Genomic DNA, 15,397 nt, shown 5'->3' with positions numbered 1-15,397 from the left:
TTAATTGAAGAATAGTGTTATATTAGTTTCAGGTATACAACATGGTGATGTGATGAGTCTATACGTATGTTGCAGTCTCCACAAGTGTACCTCATCTGTCCCCAAACAACAAAGCCAATGACTATATTCCCTAGGCTGTACCTTTTATTCCTGTGACTTATTCACATTGGATGTATTTTCTTAAATAGGAACCTTCTACATTACATCCATACAAATGATAGATAAGTTAGTTCAGACTATATGGGAAATGCGGTTTCCTTTCAGAAATGTATGTTTTGTGCTTTTCTCTCTCAATAGCTTTAACTAGTCCTAGATCTACTATGGGTATAGGGCGATCATTAAACTCTTATGTCTACTGTGAGGTCAACCTTACAGTCCTTATGTGCATTTTAAGATTTCTAACATATTTCTCTATAAGTCTAACTGGATACGTCACTACTTGTCATATCTTTTTTTAAAAGACCAGACTGACCTATTGGAATTTAAAAGTTATTACCTTATTATATTGCGTTTCCCTAGGTATCTGAAATTTTGAAGACAAACACTAGAAAGGAAAAAAAAAGTCACATTCTAATTATTCATGCCCTTTTATTTATACAAATCGTTTATTAAAGTTCATTAAAAGAAAAATATTATATTTTCTTTAAATATTTCATGCATTACTATTGATGGGTAGTTCAGCATATGGGTCCTTAGAATGAAGGATGGCATACTGAACTATTTTGAAGCTTCCAGAAAAAAATGTTAATGAACCAACTGTATAACTTACTCCAAGATGCTGAAGAAGTCAGACACCTCTGGGCTGGGTGCTCTTTGCCAATAGGCAATCAGCGTCTCTAAAAAGAAACACCATGGGGCATGAGACTCTTGGAAATGCAAAGTTTTCCTTTTTTAAAAAATTTAGTTTTCAAGAGCTCTCTTTACCCTCTGAAATGGTCTTCATAATGTGAAGAAAGCACATGAGAAGACTCCTGGTTTCTGCTTGATCTAACTTGTCAAATCGAAGCGTCGACCCTATCAAAGACAAGGGTCGAGGGATCTAGGAGTGGAAGAACAAAGAAGGATTGAGTTCAAGTGAGAGCCTGCTGACCCACAAGGTGCTGGGTAGTTGTGAGAGAAGCCCCACCTTTTCACAATTGTCAGTCTTCTCACTGCTCTTCTCATTGGTGCTTGGATTGGAGTCAAGACTCACTAAGGAGGCTCTGGAGTCAGCATGGTTTACTGTAGAAATAGCTATTGATGAAAATGCTGCGAACACAAGCCACAGCATACAGATGGTAATGAGATGTAGCGGGCACACACACACAGAGTTAAAATGATGACCCAAAAAGATGTCTGAGCATTGAGGTGGTAGCAGTGTTGGGCAAGACTGACATAGCAGAGTCTGCAATTGCCATTAAAGACGTGCCACATCATAAGAATGGTCATGATGGCCACGCCAGTATTAAGGATTTAGGAAAATTTAGGCCATTATAAATGGAAGTAAAGTACAGCTCGTTCTGTTGATTTCTTAAAAAAACTTTTAAAGAAAGTTTCTCTTTTTAAAAATGCTTTCATAGATGTTCCTAAGTCTGCTTTTGGGGAAGAAGCTTTCAAGTTTTGACAGTTTATAAGAAATGAAGACGACATTTCCAAAATAGTTCTTAAAAGTAAATTTTGAACTTGACGGGCTATTATATTTTAACAGGTTGTATGCAATGAAAACTTAAAGATTGTTTCCAGAATGAAGCAATTTAGTAACATCTGAGTAGATGGCTCTTTGAGCCAAGTAAAACTGAATGCTAAGTAGAAGAGGAAGCCCCTGGATGGTTTTCAAAGAAATAAGTAAAGAGGCTCTTTAGCATTTTAAATATAGTACATTTTGACATACAGAAATTGTGCACATTGAATTATGGAGTGGGTAAAAAACACGATGTAACATAAACATGGATGAGAGTGAAACACAAGTGTTCTCACAAGGTCTTAAGTACCTGCTATGGAATTTAAAACATCTTTAGAAAATGAGGTGTCCACAGAGTTTGCATGTTTCATAGCTGACTGGGTGTGAAATCCTCCATTGGTGCTGAGGTCGTCTCTAGACCCCTGCATTTGAAGCACAGAGGAGATTAATGGGAACTGCTGTATTTCAACATTGTAAACCCACACATGCCTTCTTTGTTATGCTTTTGATTCGATGCTGTTTGATTTGATCTTTTATATTCCAGCAAAATTCTTCTGCCAAAGTAGGCAGTAGAAATGAATACTCATAACCATGCTCTTTAACAAACCCATACTCTTAGTCACAGCTTGATTTCTTATGTGATTTTTTTTTTTTTACAATGTAGTGAAAATTATCTTGTAGATATAAACTAAATGGTTGGAATGGCTACTGACTTTTTACGGATTATACTATAGATTATATATCATTATTATCATGGGTTATCTTATGTATATTACTAGTACTAAAAACTAATTCCAAATACTTATTATGTGCCAGTCTCTATGATAAGTGTTTTCTACTGGACCATTTAATCCTCATAAGAATCCTGTGATGGAGGAATTCTATCTGATTCTATAAAGAAGATAGTGGATGTTGAGAGAGGCTGGATGACCTATCTAAGGTTACAGTGTAGTAACTGGTATCACTGGGATTTGAACAAGGTCTTCCTCTATACAACATTCCAAAGGCATAGCTCCTAACTTCCAGGTGGTAATATCTTGCCTTCAGCAGTGAGTTAATTCATCCGGGCTCTGAACACAGGCACCCGATCTCAAGTGGTTTGCTGTGCAGCCACTATAGTGGCTCAGTGGAGGAGGGATGACAGACAGGCCACTCCTGGGTGTGACTGAAGCACTTGGCTATGCTAACACCAGGTGGTCATGAAGCCAATGCAGAATGGTCGGGGGAGGGGGTGAAAGCTGAGGACGGGACCATACATGTTACAGAGGAAACTGGTAAAAACTGGACAGAACTGGAAGGTGATAGAGAGAACAGAGGAAGATGATGGTTGAGGTGGAAGGCTTCAGGGACCAATCTGGAACAAATGACACCGATGCCAACGTCTCAAAATAGTTAGCATTAGGTGTTTAGTTTGCTCACAGTTAGGGGAAAATGGCTCTCCAGGACCAAAATACAAAACAGGCAAACTCTTTATTAAAATGCACATTTGAACCATTCTGCAAACTGACCTGATTAGATGTGTTGACAGTAAAAGGATACAGGTCCTTTAGGTAAATCCTTGGCATGTTGTCCAGAAGCATGCCATAGAGGGGCATGTATAAACTTGCTATCTGGGCCTGCGTCTCCTAGGTGGAAAGGTAGCCAAAAGAAATGATTCACATAAAAATCAATAGACTTGTAGGCTTGATATGCATTTAATGCAGTGAGCCACTAAATGGTGTTTAGGGAAGGGAGAAAAGAAAATCACTCACTGGTTTTCGGTATCGATCATCAAATGAATGCTTAGCCATTAGATTTTTTAGGACAGCTAAAGCTAAGTGCCTGATGTCTTGGTCTTCTTGGAGGGCAAAGCCAACTTCTCGGAGTAGAATTCCAATTAAGAAGTGTTTGCGGCAAAATTCATTCGTGACCGAATATTCAGGCATATCTTTGTGAGGAAAGTAAAGAGATCGTGTTATTGAAAATCAAATGATCATTTTATAATTCAGAAAGATTTATCCAACAACTATCAACCCTCTCACTACCAGGGAAGGATTCAGTAATGCAGTCTTGCTACAGAGAGAGAAATGAAAGTGGACACTACTATCAATAATATTCACTGTCAGCGGTCAAATTCCATAAAAGTGGTATGGCTACAATGTTATAGGGGTTGAGAGGAGAAAAGTTCATTTTCTGTCTGGAGGAATCAGGGCGTGACTGGAGGGAATATGTTGAGATGGGCCTTTGAGGCTGCTGAAGGTTTGGAGGTGCAGAGGGTCGGGAGCCAATGGAGGTGGTGGGGCGTGGGGGTGGAGGAGAAGAAGTTGGGAGGACCAAGGGCCAGGGTTTTGGTGGCACAGATTCCTGAAGCACAGTGTATGAGGATAAGTTGGGGGGTATTAGTCAGCACAGCAGTCAAGACAGGGGTGGTGGGAATTGAGACCTGAGGGGCACGTGGGCCCAGACGATGGAGAGACCTAAACACAAATTCTTTAGCCGGCCCCTGGGGCCCTCCACCATTTGGCACTGAAAGTACTCTGTAGCCAGTATTCTGGCTGTAGAGAGTATTACGTCACCAATGGCTTTGAGATCAGTGTCCCGATCAGACCTGTGCTTACTCATTTGTTCACGTGGTGACAGGATATACATGAGTTATTCTGTGGGGAAATGTGGGCAGAGGGCTATAATACAGGAGGTTTGTCCCCAGGGGAGGGAGGGGCGAAGTGAGATGCATCTGGGCTGGGGTAGGAAGACCCAAATAGTAGAAGAAAAATCACAAGGACAAGTTGGCTGAAGGGTGTGAAAGAGCAAGAGGAGGAACATCAAAGGGGGCTGCAAAATTTGGAGCCTGAATTACAGAGAAATTGGAATGTTAAAATTTCCAGTAAGAATGTGTTTATTCAGAATTGTCCAATGTGCTTCCTAAATGTAACCATTAATAACAGGACTAGCACCCACTTCTAGAACCCGTATTGAGTGCTGACACCGGGCTAAGCACTATATAGGTGTTATCTCAGTGAATCCTCAGGGTTACCCGTTAGATGTAATGAACTGTTGGAACATCCCAGTTCATCACTGACTAGGAGCAAATGAAACATGTGGAGGTTTGTAGTCATGAAGGTGGAAGAACAGGGAACGTGAAAGTTCTGGAAACACTGGTCCATGGGCTTAGTTTGGTTAAAAACATTTCTCTGTGTAATTTTGAGTATTCGTGAGGTGCCAGACATAGAACACAACTTTGTAATTCCCAACCTACGGCTAGAGAAAAGTTCTGCCCAGACTCTTTTAAGAACCTATCTCAAGTAAAAATAATCGTCTCAATCTTGAGAAAATAGCTGAAAAACGAGGCTGTGGTTTATTGACAGAAATATAGCGTATAAAGCTGGTTACACTGAACAAACATGTTATTGCACATAGCTGGGAATTTTATTTATGATACACCCTAAGAAAATTTCAGATGATTTGGGAAATTAAAAAAAAAGTCAAATTCTGGAAAGTAAAATATGAAAGAATCCAAATTGGCAAAGCATTTAATTATCTGTAACAAAAGTTCAGTCAGCTTGTGGACTATTTTGATTAGTTAAACATATGGCTGTTTTTTGGCCTCTGGAAACTGGAAATTTGTAGTATGTATAGCTATCAATATTATCTACCAATATTATATGTAGTATGTATTCTCTCAATATTATCAGATTATGATATGGTTATTGATGCTTAGATAATATAATATAAAATATAATTATTTACCTGATGCATGTAACTCTTGAGTTGATTCTGAAGGTGTCAAAGGATCTGAATTTAATGTAAATAAACAAAAAGTTCAGGAATACCCATACTCAGATACACACTATATTCATTAACTATGGATAATTTATACTGAAAAGTTAAAATGTATTGTCCTAAACTATAAGCAAGTCTCTTCAATAAAGCTTTGTTTCTTGAAAACAAGTCCGTTTGTTTCCTTAAAAAAGAAAGCTATGAACAGAATTATTTTAATTCCTGGCCTTGTACTTGAGCACCTATTTTTTTCCGTCAGAAATCTGCATGCCACAAAATATATATTTTTATGTTCTCTGTTGATAATATCAAATCTACAAAGAGACTATCAGGCCTTTTCCTGAGCTACTGACAAATAGTAAACAACTGGAATCAAAATGATCAAACAGATTTGCTCTTCTTGAGTATCTTAACCAGCTTGTCCAACCCAATAATAAGTTGGCGCTAGTTTATAAAATAAAAAGGAATACAAAACAAAAGTTGTCCAAAGTAATATTTCTATCTTTTTCTATAAAGGCATTTAGATTAAATGTACTTTGTAAATTAGAAAAGAATGGAATAATTAATTAAATAGCTTATGTTTATTCCTTAATGGAATCAAATAGCTTATATTTAAGATTAAAATGACCAAACCTTCATGGTATGGCACACCATAAGAGACTCTTGACCAAAGAGAACAAACTGAGGGTTGCTGGTGGGTGGGGGGATGGGCTAAGTGGGTGATGGGGATTAAGGAGGGCACTTATGATGAGCACTGGGTGTTGTAGGTAAGTGATGAATCATTAAGTTCTACTCCTGAAATCAAAATTACACTATATGTTAACTAATTAGAATTTAAATAAAAACTTGAAACATAAAAAAATATAATGTAAACACTTTTATAGGCTTGAAAATGTACTTTACACTATTTTCCCTCCAAAATATTAGTTTTGTATAATACATATAGAAGAAGCTGCAATACATGTGAGGAGGCTCTTTAGCATCTTAGTTTCTGCTTTCCATGAATATCAAAACTGTGCCCTGTGGGTAATTTACTCACTGCTTAGAAGCAAAGTATTTTTTCTTTCCTCATCCCTCCTTTCCTTCCCTTCCCTTCCCTTCCCTTCCCTTCCCTTCCCTTCCCCTCCCCTCCCTTCCCTTCCTTCCCTCCTTCCCTCCCTCCCTCCTTCCTTCCTTCCTTCACTCTTCCTTCTTTTCTTGAGGTATGATCGACTATAACACTATATTGGTTTCAGGTGTACAACATAATGATTCCATATTTGTATGCATTGCAAAATAAGAGCAGAATATTTTAAGTTCTTAAATCATTTTAGTGTTTTCTTTGCATCTTGATGTTTGATTAGCTTCTGATGGCTAGATGTGTGATGATCATCTTGGTATCTATCTATATTGATATATATGAAATATATATTAATAAAAGTTATAAATGAAAATATTTTCTATAGACCATTTATGCTTTAGCAAATATGGAAATGAGGAGCCCTATTCTTCCCTGCACAGACATCTGGGGCTCTTTCTAACCCAGAGATGTTGAGTATTTACAGGGCTGCCCTCCTGCCTCCCTTCCTTTCTCCTTTTCAAGGCAAAGGTTTTTTTTTTTCGTATAAAATTCATTTTGAGGAATTGCATTTTAACATAATTAGATACTTTAATTGATACCTTTAAGTGAATTTGTACTCACAAAATATAACTTCTCCTCCCCATAATTTTATGCCTTTCAAAATCAAAGGAAAGCTATCTTTTGGAGACAGTATAGTAAAAGTATTACTGTAGGTTAAAATTCTTTGATTTATAATCACTGATTTTGTAATTTTGTTGGCCTTCTCTTTAATGAAAAAGGAAACATAGACAAAAATTGAAAAATATAGAGCCACCAACTTCTTTTGCATTTTAGCCTGAATACCTGGGTCTAATGCACCTGTGACAGCTTCAAGCAAAACCAAGACCAAGGAAATAGTAAAAAAAACCCACCAACACATAAACAAAGGTAAAAACAAATAAACAAATCCGGATATTCACTTTGGAGGAACTGATGAAAATTCTGGGCGTTACCTGGAATGTTTGCTGATCTTATGGGGAGACACAAAGGAATAAAGTGTTCATGCTGACATACTTCTTGAAGAAAATCAAATTTATACTGGCATAAGGTCTGAAAAAGAGGCAAACTGAATGACTATTATTTACACACCAAGAAGGTAAATAAAAAAATCTGCACTTGAATCTTATACCTAGAAAGAAGATGTAGTTACTTTTGTGTACTTTTGTTGTTGAGCTTCTAAGAGATATGATCTTACGGATTGGTATTTTCCACTTCTTTTAGCTTGGATCAGCCCATGTTTATTCTGAGAGGGATCGTGTCTCACCACAGGTACAGAGCTCTAAAACTACACTCAGCTCATAGAACAGGTCACTGCAATCAACCCTTCCGATCCAGTGCTAAGGAAAACAATGGTGCACGTGATCTAAGACTAGAGACTCTCTCCGTAGGCCCTTTGTTCTCAGAGTAAATTATTTAATTTCACCTCTTTCCTGCCCTTGCAAACAGGCCTGACTCCTCAATAATGTTTTGATTGGGACAGTGATTAATGGAATCCAGACATGGTCTAAGACAACTTAATACATGTGTTAAAAACAATCGCATAAGAAGGAACAATTAACACATTCGTAAATATTCTATTTTCCCTGTCGTGCAGACTAAGTAATCAATTTTTAAGATCCAGTTAGGTTGTTTTCATTATAATCATTAACATCAACCAATAAAATAAAATATACTCCATTTGCTCAGATATTTTAGAATTTTATTTTGTGACAACTTTAGTTAGTAATTTAAGACTCTCATTTCAAACAAGAATAGTATTTGACTTAATCCTTTGTGCATCAAAGTGAATAAGAGCATAATTAAATTGTATGCTAATTATTTTTCATTGAGTATGTTCTGTTTGGTGTCTGAAAAAAAATAATTTAGGTCTATTGGAATTATACCTAAAAGGATATTCTGCAAATTTCATGTATAATTGGAGCCCTAACAAAGAATATTCTTTCAAAAAATATTTACAGAGGGAATTGGATTCTTAAAACCCAAATGGCATATAATCATATAATTCCCCCAGTCAGAAGTAAATCTTCATTGCCGAAAAAATAATGTTCAGATTCCTAAGCATGGCATGAATGGATATAAGAAGATCATTATTTTTGGCTTCTCTACATTCATTATTCTTTCCCAGTACCTAGATAATTACACCTGGGGGACTTTCCTTCTTCCCAAGGGGCAAAGGTTAATAGGGAACTATTAATTTAGGAGCCCTGTCTTCCTTCCTTAAAAGTCAGGCATGTGACCCAAAGCAGGTTGGTCACACATCTCCTCTCTGGAATGTAAATCTTAAGCAGAGGGTTAAGAGAAAGAAAATGGTTCTTGGCAAAGCAGTTGCGGACCTTGGCCACATGGTTCTTCCTTTGCCATTATTCTTGTGCCCTGGTCCCTGCTCTTTCTCAAGCTCAGCTCTCCAGCTCTTTCATGGATGACATAACGCTTCTAATACTTTCGCTTTGTTCAAATTGGTATAAGTTTCTTTTGCTTGCTACCCAAAGAGATTTAACTGGTACAACTTTCATGATCTGCCCCATTTCCAGTCTTATTTCCCTCCAGCATATGTCCTAGTATATAGCTCAGTGGTTCTCAAACTTGAGAGCACGTAAGAATCACCTGAAAGCCTTATTGCAATAGAGATTTCTGGGACCTACCTGCCACAGTCAGCTCTGACATCACTGGGCTGGGAACCACACTTAGAGAATCACTGCTCTCTAGACAGCACTGTTCCCAGTCTATCTCCCAACACATTCTCCCTATTTGGGAAGGGGGGTCAACTGGCCATTTTGCCCTAGACTGAAGGATTTCAGAAAAGTGAGACTTTCAGTGCTAAATCCAAGACAATCCCAAGCAAACCTGACCATAAGAATTGCAGCTGAAAAGAACCACTCCTTTCACCACCCACAGGAAATAGAAGTGAAACATACATGTTCATTCCACACCCCACACTCCACAGTCCGCCATTAAGAAAGGATTTGGGAGACTAACTCAGATGGACCATTTTAAAAGGCTGCCTCTCACTGGGATAGGAACTATTTTTTGATGCAGAGAATGGATAGGCTAATGCTTTAGGCAGACAAACACAGAGACTAGTTGATTTATTTATAATGCAATGGTTTAGAAAGCAATCACTCCCACACTTGGTTCTTACCTTGAGATCACCAGAGGAGAACATGCTGATGTAATTGTTAACCACCTTAAATACAAAGCCCCGATCCATAAATGTAAAACAGCGCTAAAAAATATAAAATTGTAAATTCAGACATTTTTACTTTAAAGGTCATTAAAGATTTTAGAAAAGGTGATTAAATATATTGAAGTAAAATGACATTTAACTAAATGTGTTGTGTAATAAATGTTGTAAAAAAAACTCTACAATATGTTTAAACATTCATCCATGTATAGCAACCAATTAAAATGTGAGATAGAGTGCACACACCAGAAAGTTACAAACCCCTATTTGTCAATTTTATAAAATACCACTTGGAGTTTTATAGTGAAATATTATAGCCCTTTCCTTTCCATATAGGCTTTTACTTATCTATTTATTTTTTAATCACTTAGTTACATTTTATTATTCTTTTTTAGTAATTTGACTCCACAGTTTGTGGGGTGAAGATCCTTTGCTGTACAATACTGGATAAGAACAGGGGTAGCAGAGGTGGGTCAGGAAAGCCTTTTTAAACCTCTGGCTTCCTTCAGCAGAGTACTTTGGAGTGAGGAGTGAAGGTAAGAGACCCTGAGATTTCCATCTCTTACTCTGTTGTCAAACTCTCTTAACTATAATACGGAGAGTCTTAAACAGCAGGTAGGTTGGGAGGAGACAGGCAAACATCCCAAGTTGGCACAGCACACTCTCTCCAAAAGACCAGTGGCCATGTAAGCAGTAACCAAGCAACAGTGGCCAAATGACTGCACTGTAAGTGTGAAGTAGGAGGTACAGACCATCTTGGGGAGGCACCACTGCAGGTTGCCATATGGAGGTCATCACTGTGTGCGTGGGTTTGATTCTATCATCTACATGGATGTGGGAACGTACATGGGAAAATCTTACAGCTGCTGCACCATTTAGTATGGAAGGTTTCTTTCTTGTCTCAAGAGTTCAGGATGGTCCATTGCAATGGCTGTGCATTTTTTGGATCTCTTCTCAATTTTACAAACAAATCTTTTCTCAGAAAGGACTGGATATAAAATTTTGTCATAGATAGTATATGTACCAAGTGGATAGTCTCCCACTGAAATACATCTGGGCATAAAGAAGAACTATTTTCTCTGATAATGTTCTTCCAATTGTTATGGAGGTCATTTCTATTTCTGTTTTGCTTTCCTTTCCCTTGTTCTTTCATTTCTTCTGAGTGGTTTTTATGTACCTACTCATTCCTGAATATGTTAGTATGCTGCCTCATTTATATTTTCATTTTTATTATGAACTTAAGTTCTTTAGATCACTCTCCATTCACCAAAAAGTAAATGGCTCCTGTGTCCTCCCATTTGTCAGTAGAGCAGTGGGGGAGAGGTAGACACCAGAGCATAGTTATAGGCTCAGAAGTTGTAAAGCGATAGGGGAGGAGGGAAGGAAAAGAGGGGCTTTTGCATCTTCTGCACAACGTGCGGTCCCAGCAGGTATGCCAAATCCTTGCAGGTTCTCCAACTGCAGGAGTTAGCCCCCAACCTTGAAATATCCTTAATGTGGAGCTTTTTCCAGAGAAGACCCCTTGCTGTCTTTCTGTAGGAAAGGGATTTGGGTATGACCTTACAGAGAGAGGAGGACCATCCAATACAACTATGGGCTCTAGAAACATCTCAATAAAAAAATCAGGTGAAAAGAACCCTGGGGATGTCAGTGGTAAAGACACAAGGGCTCTTTGACTCAGTGGAGGAGGGGTTGGTGAGTTCTGTCCCTGAACCAGAGTAGTGGCAGTTGTCACTTCCGGGGGACTACGGTGCTTATTCTGCAGAGCAGACCTGATAACTTTAGAAGGAGGTCAAACCCCAGCACCAGTGAATACGGAAGATGGGGAGAAGGCTGCGTGCCCTGGGGATCTAGGAAAACCCATTTGCGGTTTCTTGAGGTTGAAGAAAGACCTATGTGGTAAGTTTGTTATCCTCTTTCCAAGGGGCAGTGATGAGGAAAGGGGGTCATTCCCAGGATATAAGATTGGCAGAATCAGCCTTCTGCCTGCAGAGGGCCCTCCTGCATGTCAAGCTTCATCAGGTGTATCTCCTGTCATGGGTCCATCCCCACATCGCTTAACTCAGGTGCAGAGGCTCTTCAGCCCATTGCTGAAGTCTGGAGGGGCCTCTCTGCTTTTGTTTAAAAATAATCTATATTAACAGTTTATATTAACAAAAAATAATTTGTAGCAAGTTTTGGCAAACTATGGCCCATCGGCCCAAACTGCCTTACTGTCTATTTTTTTAAAGATTTATTTATTTAAGAGAGAGAGAGAGAGAGAGAGAGAGAGAGAGAGAGAGAAGTGGGGGGAGGGGCAGAGAGAGAGAGAATCTCCATCTCACCACCCATGAGATCATGACCTGAGCCAAAATCACGAGTCTGACACTTAACAGACTGAGCCACCCAGGTGTCCCCACTGTCTATTTTTGTAAATAAAGTTTTATTGGAACATAGCCACACTCAATCATTTACATATTGTCTATGGTGGATGGTTTATGTTTTTAACATAACTATAGTGCTACAATGGCAAAGCTGAGTAGTTGCACCTGAGACTATACGTCCTGCGTAGCTAAAGATGTTTAGTATTTGGCCCTTTACAAAAAAAGTTTGCAGATTCCTGAACTGGAGGATAACTTACACCCTACCAAAATTTTCTCAGTTTGGTTTAATAAACTAAAAGCCAAATATTCTAAATTATGTGCAAAAACATGTTGTTGTCGTAAAAGAATATTTATTTTATTTAACCAATTGTGAGGACAACGATAATTTTAGTCTATCATTCATTAGGTGAAGAGTATGAAACCCCAAATTGCAAAACGAATCAGATGAGAGTCCTTGCCTTTCTCTACATGTTTTACAAAACCATTGGTCCTACTAGTTCCTTTTTCATCTTGGATGCTTGCGTTTGCCCCTGTGCTAGACATTAGCTTAGGTACCACCCACAGCAAATTTTGCATGGATGAGCTCCACACAAAACACTTCTTTATTAAAAATCATAGAACATTTAAGTCAAATAGAGTAAATATGAAGACCTTCCCCTTTTCAGAGACTCACTTATCTACCTTCTTGTGATGTTTACAGAGAAATATCGCAGATGTTTCTTTAAATGTATTTTACTACACGAAGACTGTTTCCTATGTTAGATGATTTCCAAATGTTGTCCAAAGCTAAGTGAAATAGAGTGATTAGTCAGGCCCATGTGTCAAAAGATATGTCTGTCTACGCAGGAAAATACAAATCACACTGAACTTTCCTTTGCTATCTCCCTGGTATTATGCCTGCACAAGAAGAGTACCTAGATGGGCTCGCTCAGGTAACTGGAGTTGTGACCAGATTGGCAGTAAAAAGAAAAATGACAAAAACTCCATAGGTATTCATGGATCCATTTGTATCCTATCTACTTCCAGGAGAGAATAGTAAGAGAAATGCTCAAGGTTTTGGCTTAGTTGCTACAAAAATATTACTTTCCCATAATATGCTATAAAGGAGGGCACATTCTCACCTAGGACATTTTTATATGCCCACATCAGAGATACTGCTCTCTCCATTCTTGGAAGACAGTCTTGGCACAACTTTGGTTTGAAAATTATATTTCAATTGTGAAATTTCAAAGCCAGCTCATTCACAGTATTTGATTACTAATGTAGAATTTAATAACCAAAAGAGGCGAAAGTCATTTGAAGCCCAAATTGAGCAAATAACCATTATCAGATTTCTGCGAATATAAGATATTTATAATGCCAATAGCATGAGTGGGCAATGTTGAGCAGCTGAAAGCTCTAAGTTCATCAATTCACAGGCATTGTGCCAAATGACTACATTCAATTTTACACTTTAATCACTCTCTCTCCTTTTCCCTTTTCTTCTCCTAGTTCGAAAGATTGATCTAATGATCTTTACAAAAAGTTCAAAAAAGTTTTCTGGGTCAAATAAATGCCATTAACACTAAAATTTGAAAACCATGCCTGGCAGAAGATTACAGGAAAAGGGAGGGAAAACAGAATGAGAAGAAATTAGAGAGGGGGATAAACCACGGAGACTCTTAACTATGGGAAAGAAACTGAGGGTTGCCGGAGGGGAGATGCGTGGGGGGATGGGGTAACTGGGTGATGGGCATTAAGGAGGGCACATGCTGTGATGAGCACTGGGTGTTAAATGCAACTGATGAAATATTGAACTCTACATCTGAAATTAGTGATCTACCATATGTTGGCTACTTGAATTTTAAATATATATAAAAAAAGACAACCATGCTTGTAGGATGGACTTTTATAATATACAATATATTAAACTGTTTCCTGGATGAGTATTACTTTTGATAAGTAGTCCACATAATCTATATAATCTTATAGGCTTTTAAGACTATAGACTTATAGACTATATTTGTTTATCTATTGTCAGTCCATGCTTTTTACCCACAAATTTCACAAAACCACTGGTACCACCGTTAGCTCTCTACTCCATCCTGTTCTTTTCAATCTTGGACATTTTTTACCTGCCCCCAAGTGAGACATTAGTTTATGTACCAAAAGAAGCAACTCTTGTATAAATGAGCTCCAAAGGAAACACATTTATTCCAACAAATATAGAGCATAAAAGCCAAGGAGGGTAGATAAAATTCTTTTCTCTTTTGAAAAGACTTGCTTATTCATCATTCTTTGCAATTTAGGGAAGAACATTGCAGATGTGTCTTAAACATAATTTGCTTACAAATTGGACAGTTTATCATTTTTTTTCCAAATTTTCTCTTCTATCCAACACTTCAAGTAAACTACTAGCATAGTAATAAACTTTATTCCCATAGGTCTTAAAATGTGGTAGAAAACTAGAGTAATTTTTTTCTTCTTTACCCTCTTTGTCACTAACTCTGACCATCCCTTTTTCTTTCTGAAAGCAAGAAAAAGGCAAAAAGAAGAGGCAAAATATTGAAGAAAAACAGTGAATTTAAGATGAGACCACATATAGTGTATAATTTGAAATGATGTTTAATACATTAAAAACGGATTTAACTGGGTTAAAACTCACCAAGAATAATTTGGACTAATTTTATATCTACCTCCATGGCCTCTTAGCTTTCTTTATATGGTTAGTATTTATTTATAAATTCTTACACTTATCTGGTATGTTCTGGTGTGTATCATAAAGATACAAGAAAAGTGGCTTCATCAAAGTTACAATAGTCAATAGTTGGGCAAAAGAAGGAATAGAACAAAAACATTTTCTAGTTGGATGTATTTTTTTTTAAGATTTTATTTACTTATTTATTTATTTTAAGATTTTATTTATTTATTCATGAGAGACAGACAGACAGAGAGAGAGACAGAGGGAGAAGCAGGCAGCCCGATGCGGGACTCGATCCCAGGACCCTGGGATCATGACCTAAGCCGAAGGCAGATGCTTAGCCATCTGAGCCACCCAGGGGCCCAAGATTTTATTTATTTAAGAGAGAGAGAGCAGAGCGAGAGAAGGAGCATGAGCGAGGGGGGAGGAGGGGCAGAGAGAAAGGGAGAGGGAGACGCAGGCTCCTGACGCAGTGTTTGATCCCGGGACCCTAGGATCATGACCTGAACTGAATGTAGATGTTTAACAGACTGAGCCACCCAGGCGCTCCTTTCTAGTTGGATGTATTATCTGTTAAGTGATATACCATCATTTTACATTAGCTTTGTTTTTGTTTTTGCTTTTTTTTGACTAAGCATATTTTTTTCTTCTCAATTCT

The 15,397-nt window shown here is 37.9% G+C and overlaps 1 protein-coding gene across 9 annotated transcripts in view; it reads right to left on the bottom strand.

The window, feature by feature from the left end:
• Positions 1 to 15,397, bottom strand: part of DOCK10 (dedicator of cytokinesis 10) — a 262,982-nt gene that overhangs the window by 42,913 nt on the left and 204,672 nt on the right. For 8 of the 9 annotated variants that reach the window (XM_073877933.1, XM_025890663.2, XM_073877920.1 and 5 more), the window contains 10 exons: positions 9,655 to 9,738; positions 7,469 to 7,565; positions 5,387 to 5,431; positions 3,412 to 3,587; positions 3,169 to 3,285; positions 1,971 to 2,082; positions 1,127 to 1,248; positions 925 to 1,039; positions 770 to 836; positions 497 to 544 (listed from right to left, as the gene is read on the bottom strand). In XM_073877933.1, the coding sequence (XP_073734034.1) occupies positions 497 to 544; positions 770 to 836; positions 925 to 1,039; positions 1,127 to 1,248; positions 1,971 to 2,082; positions 3,169 to 3,285; positions 3,412 to 3,587; positions 5,387 to 5,431; positions 7,469 to 7,565; positions 9,655 to 9,738 (983 nt within the window). The remainder of the gene's footprint in view (positions 1 to 496; positions 545 to 769; positions 837 to 924; positions 1,040 to 1,126; positions 1,249 to 1,970; positions 2,083 to 3,168; positions 3,286 to 3,411; positions 3,588 to 5,386; positions 5,432 to 7,468; positions 7,566 to 9,654; positions 9,739 to 15,397) is intronic. The other variant, XM_073877929.1, reaches the window with a different exon arrangement.

This window comes from Callorhinus ursinus, unplaced genomic scaffold (assembly GCF_003265705.2).
Source record: "Callorhinus ursinus isolate GAN/ISIS: 27379988/994484 unplaced genomic scaffold, GSC_fseal_2.0 scaffold2, whole genome shotgun sequence".
Classification (NCBI taxonomy): domain Eukaryota; kingdom Metazoa; phylum Chordata; class Mammalia; order Carnivora; family Otariidae; genus Callorhinus; species Callorhinus ursinus.
The sequence above is the reverse complement of the archived record's forward strand: the minus strand, read 5'-3'. Positions and strand labels throughout refer to the sequence as shown.